The 9,968-nt window shown below is 34.2% G+C and overlaps 1 protein-coding gene across 2 annotated transcripts; it reads right to left on the reverse strand.

The window, feature by feature from the left end:
* Nucleotides 1-674: 674 nt before the first annotated feature.
* LOC114755651 (glucan endo-1,3-beta-glucosidase 6) lies at nt 675-8,920 on the reverse strand. 2 transcript variants are annotated; one of them, XM_028944515.1, is made up of 3 exons: nt 8,866-8,920; nt 3,625-3,956; nt 675-1,931 (listed from the first exon to the last, which is right to left on the reverse strand). In XM_028944515.1, exons 2-3 carry the CDS (start codon nt 3,759-3,761, stop codon nt 845-847), a joined length of 1,224 nt encoding a protein of 407 aa, XP_028800348.1. In that variant the 5' UTR covers nt 3,762-3,956; nt 8,866-8,920; the 3' UTR covers nt 675-844. The 2 variants fall into 2 exon arrangements, with proteins under 2 accessions (XP_028800348.1, XP_028800347.1); XM_028944514.1 differs by lacking the exon at nt 8,866-8,920 and having other exon boundaries at nt 3,625-4,082.
* Between the last annotated feature and the right edge of the window lie 1,048 nt (nt 8,921-9,968).

Genomic DNA, 9,968 nt, shown 5'->3' on the forward strand with positions numbered 1-9,968 from the left:
TGATTTTTGAGAAACAACTCCAAAAATCAAAGTTTACGGGATTAAAAGTTACTTGTTTTGCCTTTGATTCTTGCATGGTTTGGTTAGTAATGTTACTGTCCCTTTTATGATTTGTGATATTAGGGTTTATTAATTGTGGAGAAGAGGAAGAAGGTCAAAGAATCAAGAGTATTTGGATCAAGGTAGTAGAATTTAATTAGCCACTAATGTTAACTTCGCATTGTTATTTATGATATGAATGTTTACTATTATATGGTTGAACTACGATGTTTATGATATGGTTGCTCCTTGCATTTTGTTGCCTTGGCTATTGCATGTTAAGGTTGCCTATTATAAGATGACTGATTCTCCTTTGATAGCTATTGTTGAAGTGCTTTATAATGATGTATGTTGATGTTTTGATTGATTGATCTTGTTATTGAGATTTCATTGAAATCTTATTTCCCATATGTAACCTGACATTTTAGAGACTGAATCATCAAAACAAAGGCTGCAAATTCAAGGATAATTGTGGTGGTGAATCACGAGGAAACAATTATATTCTAGTTATGTATAAGTATGTATGTTTGATGATTTTTTTTGGGAATTTTTAAGTCCAAGACCATCCAATGTGACCTACAATGGTTCTAAATGAACTCTAAATCATACTAAAAATAAGGCGTAACACTCGGTAACATCACGGGCTGAACTACAATATCTTAGAATGTTTTTGAATATTTCTGACATCAACTGTTATAAATATATGAATCTCACCTAATCCCAAGTTTCTAATAGTTTCAGAAGAGGAGAACATGAAAAAACCACCAACGAAACCTTCTGTCCAGATAGAAAATGAAAACATCTATTATAGAATAAAAAATAACACTAGGACATACCAACAAATTGCTGCTTTAGAACTAGATGAATTGGAGCCTTTATCTGTGACTCCCACAAGAAAACGGCAATCCCCATCTGAAGGATCTAGGAAAGTCACCATGCCAAGGCCATCGAAATCACAGCTTCGCGAATCTTGCATTTGCAACTGATAGTAACTGTTGAAAGCATATGAGATGTTACCCTTCTCCCCTACCTCGTTACATGAACCGCCATAGTTAAGTGTTGTGCAATCTGCAACACTACAGGCAATTCTCATGTGATTCGCCACTTTCGTCAGATCGGTTGAGGGATTAGCAACACACCATCTAGATGGAAGATATTCAACATTCTTAGCATTCTTCAATTCCTTGTTTCCAAGGCCAAGGTTCAGTGGATATTTAGCCAGTCCATCAAAAGAGAAAATCCCCCAATGTCTTTCAAAGTTTCCAGGAAGGGTGCTTTTCGCTCCTTCATCAAGTAGACTGAATATATAGACATCCATGGGAGGAGCACCTGGCCTTAAAGGGGTCCCTTTGTTACTCATGATATGTTTTATGAGACCTTGGTTGAAAACTTTTGCTGCGGTAATATTTGCACCAATAGCTCCATCCGAGGGCCAACCAATTTCCCCAATCACTATCGGTATTTGACCATATCCAATTTTATCAAGGGCTGCAACTAAGGTGTCATAGTTTCCATCAAATGCATTGGTGTAAATGTTGGTGCCATCGGTGACTGGATGAGTACTTCCCTCAAAGAATGCATAGTCTTGGGGAAAATCACCGTTATCATAAAGGCTTAAAAATGGGTAGATATTTACTACGAATGGGGAACCATTTGCATTGAGAAACTGAACAAGTTGACTGATAATTTGGGCCAGTTCAAGACGGAATGTACCTTGAGAAGGAAGTGTAGCCTCATAGGCATCTGCATTGCAAGGTACCACTAATTTTACATAACCAGCAAGATTAGCTTTAACTAAAGACTGCTGTAGATTGAGCATTGCAGGCATGACCAAGTTTTGAAATTGGCCATTATAACTTGTCAGAAATGGCTCGTTTCCAACTGCAACATACCTATCACCAGAAAGAGAGAGTTAAGAGGCTTGCGGATGATCAGAGTACCCATATATACAGACCACAAAAATTTAAAAGGAAGAAAAGTATCAATTCTAGTGAGTTGTAAACTTTTGTTCTTCAGACATCATAATCTGCTCTTACCTTAAAGATTTCAAAAATAGCTTAAACCTTAAACCAGTAACATGGATAATTGGATATTTACATATTGAGCTAGTCAGGCATTACATCAAATGACTGCATGTATGGCAGTAGTCATCACTAACCTACATTAAAATAAGCTTGATTGGGATTGATCACCACTTTTTTCAGATTTTCCCCAACTTTATCAGGATTGATTGTGTCAACTAACACATTAACATCAACTAACTAATTATTAGATCATGGAAATTATTAACATTAACTGCCCATGGGAAAGTTGATAGCTAGCAAGTCAGAAGACTGATGTGACCCAAGAGGTCAAAGGCAGGAAAGCCATTGAACTCAGAGCTTCTACTAAATAAATTTTCAGTTTCTCTAGTACTCCAAAAGTCCTGATTTGGTCCTTCCAGTTCTAATTGAATCAATATTGTCATTCAATACATGGAAATAATGCAGTCAAGTCATTCCATCCCAATTTGTTCCTATGATGACCAAAGCTGATGATATTTCAATCACATGTGAAGAAGTGATTGAGGACAGATGAAATTGCTGAATCATAGGTAATCAAGCCATCCATTTCCCTACCAAATCCAGGCAAAATAGAGTGATGTCACTTAATTACATGTCATACAATGAGTTCATGTGGCGTAAATTACAACTAAGTATGTTAACGAGACATGATTTTGTAACTGCATTTTATTTTTCTAAATGTTGATAGACAACACAACATTGACTCAATCAAAACTAGAGAAATTAATTAAAATATTTCAATACTAAAGATACTAATTAAAGCTTATTTTAGAAAATGTGATGTTCTGGGGAGGATAAATTCTACAAGCCATCTAGGATCTAACCATCAGAAGTTCAATCAAGTCAAGCATTCAAAGCAAAAAGTTTGTTCACAAAATATTCTTTAGGCAAACCCAAGAAATAGCCTTTTTACTTGCCATGAGACACTCCCCACATATTAAGTTGAAAAAAAAATCACAGTTCATAAAAATAATACCAAAAAAGAAAGCAAGTTCCTCATCCAGCTTAGACTTTTTGATAGGAATACTATAATTTTTCAGTTATTTCACATTACAATTGAGAATTCAAAGTTTGGAAATTATAATAATAAAAGATACTCGTCCAAATTATTTTACAGTCTGATTAATCCTCGGATCCTCAGAATTTTTAATGAAATATTTCCACAAAACATCATTTGATTCAGAGGACCACGTCGTTTTGAGGGCTTCAAAAAGCTAAAGCAACTTTCTTTAGTTAGGACAGCCACCATCAACTCTCAAGTCATTAAATAAAAATAAGAAAAAACATAAATCATACAAGTTGCAACAAGAAAAGATACTTTGAGAAATACCACACAGATATCTACCACATGAGCTAGTGGTAGGCATATACCCTACGATCTCAATAGTAAAAACTATTACTTCAGAAGTTAGTCTTTGATAAAACAGCTATGCATATTGAACAAGAGCATGGAATTTTCACTTCCTTAGGAAACAAAAGGAAACAAAAAACGAGAATCGAGAATTGAAAAGACAAGACCAACCTGATATCCGCACCACCTTTACCTATATACGACGAAACATTCTGGCGAACCCACAAATCAGCAGCAGAAGGGGAAGAACCTAACAGAGACAACATCTCATTGGGGATTCCAACCATGACCTGAATCCCACTTCCCATAAGAGCCTTAAGAACATCAGGCTCTGCTTCAAACAGCTTCACTTTCGGGATCTTGTTGTCTTTCAAGAGACCCACCACTGTAGATGGCTTCAACCTATGGGATGAAACCGTGCCCCAGTTCACTCCTATCGCTGATTCCGCTATTGGAGTCCAAGCTAGTAACCACAAGAGCACAACACCACCTCTAAATCTTGACTGCAACATTTTTACCACTCAAGATGTTAATGCTATCCTTGGAAGTTCGAAGACAAAACAGTCAGCCACTCTTTGCAAATATTGTCGATCTTTGATTTCAGAGAGAGAGGGAAGGGTGGGGGTGGGAACGATGTGAAATGTTAAGAGCGAAGTCAGGAAGCACAGTCTGAATGGAACTGAAATGAGTAAAGGAAAAGTTGGCCAAAAAAAAAAAAAAAAAAAAAAAGAAGAAGAAGAAAGAAAGAAAGAAATGAGTAAAGGACTAAAGGAGGAGCAAGCGATTTATGATGGAAATAAAATATTATTTTTAATCTATTAGATAGGGGACAGTGAAATTACATGACTCTCCTAGCTTTCTGATTGTCTGATTGTCTCCTAGCACATGCTTATGTTGCTTGCACATTATTTCCGATTTTTTGGTGTTATGTGTCGAAAACTTGAAACAGTACTATTCAAGATGAGGTCAATATTCTATCTATTTTCTTAATAACATGTATATGTTTCAAGCAAAAAAATAATACATACATAATGTATGTATATATATAATTTCAAAGGATTTAAATGGGTAGATTAAAACCACCTTAAAAAGCACTTAGCAGCTAAATATCTACAATTAAGTGTGGTCAAAAAATTATTGGCTGAAGTTTGATGAGGGTGTCTAAATGTATTTGTGAGGCCATCTTTCAAGGAAAAAATTATTTTTAGAATTGGATTGATCATTCAATCAACAAAAAAAAATGATTTAAAATTTATTAATTTAATTACAAGCAAATTGTGATTGAACTAATATTGCCCCCTCTTGTAAAGGAGGTCATGGGTTCTATGCCCCACGTTGCCCATTAGGGGTGTGTGTGGGTCCTCTCCCCCATTAAATTATCCATGTCAAAAAATAAATAAATAAATAAATTTTTAAGAGAAGATGACATATAAAGCAACCTAAAATTATGATATCACAATTTAGACACCTAACACTTTAAAATGACAGAGAAAGAAATAAACCTAAATTGAAAATTTGAAATTCTAGAAAAATTACAAAAAATTATTTTTTTAAAAAAAGTTTGGAACCCCACACTGGAGCCCTCGCTGGTGATCGGCTGCCGACCACCACCAACAGCTAGTTGGCCGTCGACAGGCACTGGAGCTCTAGCACAAGTCGGCGAGGTGGTTGCCAAAAGGATAATTAACCACTGGGCCAGGAAGCTTTCTCATTTAAATTATGCAATATATATATATATATATATATAAGTTCACTCATTTAATTTGGCTCCAATTCATGACAATAATTTATCTGAGAATAATAAATTTTGATTATAGAATGACAAATCTAAATTTGGAATTAACAACACTTTTTTTCTCATATATATAACATGTGAATCAATTAAAAATGACAACAATTCATTAGGCAATAACAAATCCTGATTGTAAAATAATAAGTTTTGAGTTGATATTAACAACATTTTTTCCCGATGCATAACATATAACTCATTACAAATTAAAATACTTTTTATAAATTATAAATGTTATAATTATAACTAGTATAATAAAAAAATATTTTTATATTTTTTATAAATTGGAGATATTTATAAATTATAAATAATATAATTAAGAGGGAAAATTCCAGATAAAGAAGCCTAAAATTATGATATTCCAATTCTGTCATCTCACACTCCAAGATGAAAGCAAAAGAAGTAAACTCAAATTGGACTCTTGAGCTTCAAGGAAAATTACAAAAATCCCCTTTAATTCTTTTTAAAAAAGTTCAAAGACCCCTGCCGAAGCCCTGCTAGCGTCCGGCTAGCCATCGCTTGTGGAGCCTTTTTTCTTTTTGTTTTTTTTTTGGGCTAGGAGATTTTTTTTTAAATGGGGGAAAAGTAAGGTTGATGGGATTTAAGATTAACAGCACATCTTTACATGATACATAACGTGAAATAACATGTAAATTAATTAAAAATAATAACAATTCATCTGAGAATAACATATCTTGATTGTGAAATGACAATTGTAGATTTGATATTAATATGTTTTTTTTCCCGATACATAATATGTGAATCATTTATAAATACTTTCTAATTTATATGTCCATATAACTCATTATAAATTAAAATATTTTTTTACATGCTTTATTTATCTCCACTACTTTTGCATCTCTTCTTGGCTGTTATTTTGCATGCATACACACCATCTTGGGGCTTGAGTCCTATGAATGTATATATAATTTCAATAAAACTTAATAGAGGTATATGTTACTATGTTTTTAGAAGTCAATAGTATTCTTTGTCTAAAACTTTTTTTTGTTGAGAAAAGGTATATTAATATATTATAGAAAAACAAAATAGATTATTATTATGCATTATTTTTTCAATTTTTTTGAATCAGGCTACGTATATAATTTTGATATATATACCTTAGAAATGCAAGATCCTTGAGTACCCTCATCTATATAATTTTGATATATATACCTTAGAAATGCAAAACAGATAAATAGCATGCAAAACATTGTCACCCAGAAAGACGTAAGAGACGCAAAAGCAATGAAGATGAATAAAACATGTGAAAAAGTATTTTAATTTATAATAAGTTATATGAACATATAGACTAAAATGTATTTATAAATTGATTCACATGTTATTTCATAGGAAAAAAACCTGTTGTTAATCCTAAACCAGACTTATCATTTTATAATTAAGAAATATTATTCCCAAATGAATTGTCATTATTTTTCATTGATTTACATGTTTATTTCACATTTTATGTATCAGAAAAAGAGTGTTGTTAATCCCAAATCCAAATCTGTCATTTTACAATCCACACTTATTATTTTGAGATAAATTGTTATCATTAGCTGGAACCAAAATAAATGAGTTAACTTACAATATTTTTGCCTTATAATGTTAACAAAGCTTGTTGGCTCAATAGTCACTCTTCATTATGGGATCCACCAAGTTGGGATTTGATATCCCACCAACCTCACTTTCCTCCCCCTTTTAAAAGAAATTGCTCCAGTCACAAAAGAGAAGAACTCCATCGACAGCTGGCTCGCCACCGTTAGTGCCGGAGCTCCCATCAACCTCACTTTCCTTTTCCTTTTGAAAAAAACTCCTCCAACCAAGAAAAGTATTTTTCAGCTCAAAAAAAAAAACCAAGAAAAGTATTTTTATATTTTTATAAATTATAAATAATATAATCATTGCAATGAAAAGATGTGTTATTAAACCAACGGTGGTTGGCGTAGTGGTAGCTTCACTTCGTCGCTTAACCAGAGGTTTTGAGTTCGAGCCCTGGGAATGCAGCCTACCCCTTGGCCAGCACTTTGCCCTTAAATGGAGGTTCCCGGTACGATCCGGATTAGTCTGGTTTGTAATTGGATCCGTCCTTACGGGGTTGGCCAGGACACCGGGTGCTATACGCAAAAAAAAAAAAAACGTGTTATTAATCCGAGACTTATTGTTTAAGAATCAAACACAATTGTTACAATTTATAAAAGAACGCAGGCCACAAAAGGGTCAAACAATCACCATAAAAAAGAAACAAATATGAAGGTAAATAAAAGCAAAGATTCATCTAGTATAGAAGGAAAAACTAATATGATAATCCTTATAGTTTCACTCAATTTTAAATCAATCCTTATATATATTTTTTATTTCATCCTTATTGTTTGCTAATTAGTGATGACAGTCCTTCCTTTTGTGATACGTGAAGATGTCGTTATTTTAAGTTGAAAAGTACTGATGTGGCAACTGACTAATCATCTTCGTCTTCCCTCTGCTTCTCTCTCCCTCCTCCACTGTGTCTTCTTCTAAATCAACACCATTATCTCCTCAAGCCAACCTTGTCACCTACTTATGGCATCACCGTCTTCGGCCCACTGAGTCTCATATGGAAACGTCTCCACCGTACCCGATTTCCCCCTCGAGTTGCCTCTCTTCTGTCAAATGGAGAACTGCCAAGGGAAGCTTGGCGTTGGTTTACGATGTGGCGAAGGATGAGTGGTCGGAGTTGCGGCCAATGAGTCAAGAACGGGACAAGTGCGAAGGGAGGTGATTGGAGAAATAAGGGATGTTCGAAGCGTCGGGGACGCGTGCGAATTTTGGTTGGGTCGGTGAAGGTGGGTAGGACACAGAGAAAGATAATGGCTTTGGCTTTGGCTTGGAACGAGATAGAGCAAGAAATCAAGCAAACTAGTTTGTACCCATAAGCAACTAGTTTTTCTCGTTGTATGGTGTTTGTGTTTAATTGGCTGGTTGAGTCATTTCGTCAACACGAAAGAGAAGAGAAGAACTGGGTATGATTGTTGCTTCTGGTTTTCATTTGGATCTGGTTGGCGGTGATTTTCTGTAGCTTTGTTTTGCAAAAGGTTGGATTTTTATGTTATCGTTATAAACCACAATGACTAATGGAGAAGAGAAAGGCAATGACTTCTATGCACATAATCATAGCTTATAAATACTTGTAAGAAACTTGCAATGGTTAGAATTGAATGCCTCTGTTCATCTTTCTTTTTTTCTTAATAATAATGATCCTGTTTGTTTTCGAAATTCATTCATGTCGCCAGTCTTGTAAGATTCTAAAAACTTGGCTTGTGGAGATAATGGCGTTGGCTTGGAAAAAAATAGAATGGAGGAGGGAGAGAGAGGAGGTATTACAGGTGAAGCCGGGAGAGAGACAGCGCGTAGGTAGGTTGCATATAAATAATCAGCAAACAATAAGGATGGAATAAATAGGAAAAAAATTATAAAAACTTAATTTAAAATTGAATAAAACTATAAAGACTGTCTTATTAATTTTCTTAGTATAAAACTCTTAGGGTTTTTTTTTTTTGGGGGGGGGGGTTCAGCCCATCAGTGACCCACAACAATCCTTATGGGACATCTGTCATTGGTTGTGAATAAACATAATTAGCTAGTCTCACCTGATTTGCACTTGAGTGCCCAACCTTAGATGTAGTGTTTCTTGATATCCGCTGCAAACCCACTTGAGTGCCCGACTGCATGAAGCAAGAATTAGTCTCTGTCTAGCTATAAAGCTAACTTTAGAGGTAATGACATGAAGCTGATAAGCCCATTAATGTTTAGCAGATCCCAAAATAAACTAAAGTTCACAAAAAAGACAACAGTCCATAAATTTGTATTTAATAAACTTGATGTCGATAATAGTGATACAGTACTTCGATTCTGGGACTCCATACCTCAAATAAATCCAATGAAATGCATCAGAAAATATTTGGTGAGATTTTTTGTTTTTGGGAGCTAACGCTGAGGAGGATCTATAACTAGTTTTGGCATTTTAAGGATTGTGACTAATAACTAGAAGAAACTCATAAGGCAAAGTACCTATCATGGAGAGCAAACAAATCTCCATCTGAAGAACGAGATACATCAATCTCAATGCAGTCCACTTGAGAAAGGAGAGCGGAGACATATGCAGCAGTCTGTAAGAATAATCAGATACAACTAAAGGAAGAACTATATCATATACAGGACGTCAACTAGTCAAGAACCCTACCATACGGATACGTTTTCAAACAGATAACGGTTGATAATAAAATGTGACAAGTCCATACCATCAAAATTGAAGTTAACCAAATAATCACCAACCATTACAAAAATTTAAGGGATAAAAATAAAAATCAAAGATAAAAAATACTCATGAACTTAAACGAAAAATTCAGCCAATACCATGAATTTTTGTTGGGCTCAAATCTACTAATACAAGTTCAAAAATAGCTCAATAATGACAATGCCATGAGAAAACATCCTTCCTTTTGATAGTGGGACCCACAATATTTTTAATTAAATTATCAAAATACCCTAGTTAAAATAATAAAAAGATAAAAAATACCCCTCAACTTATATCAAAAATTCACTTAACATCATAAATTTTGAATGAAACTACCAAAATACCCCAATCTTGGACTATTGCATTAAAGTGTGTTAAAGATTAAATTTTTATATCCCAGTCTTTATAATTAAAAAAAATTATTAATTTTTTAATAAATTTTTTTTCTTGATCACC

Source organism: Neltuma alba, unplaced genomic scaffold (genome assembly GCF_004799145.2).
Source record: "Neltuma alba isolate B1F8T4 unplaced genomic scaffold, ASM479914v2 tig00010307_pilon, whole genome shotgun sequence".
NCBI classification, from domain to species: domain Eukaryota; kingdom Viridiplantae; phylum Streptophyta; class Magnoliopsida; order Fabales; family Fabaceae; genus Neltuma; species Neltuma alba.

What these genes read in the sequence shown, in the direction of transcription:
- LOC114755651 (XM_028944514.1), bottom strand. Translation starts at nt 3,965, where the DNA reads ATGTTGCAGTCAAGATTTAGAGGTGGTGTTGTGCTCTTGTGGTTACTA. An exon ending in AAAGGTGGTGCGGATATCAG is followed by an intron (nt 1,932 to 3,624) that starts GTTGGTCTTGTC and finishes TTCTGGTGATAG; the next exon opens with GTATGTTGCAGTTGGAAACG.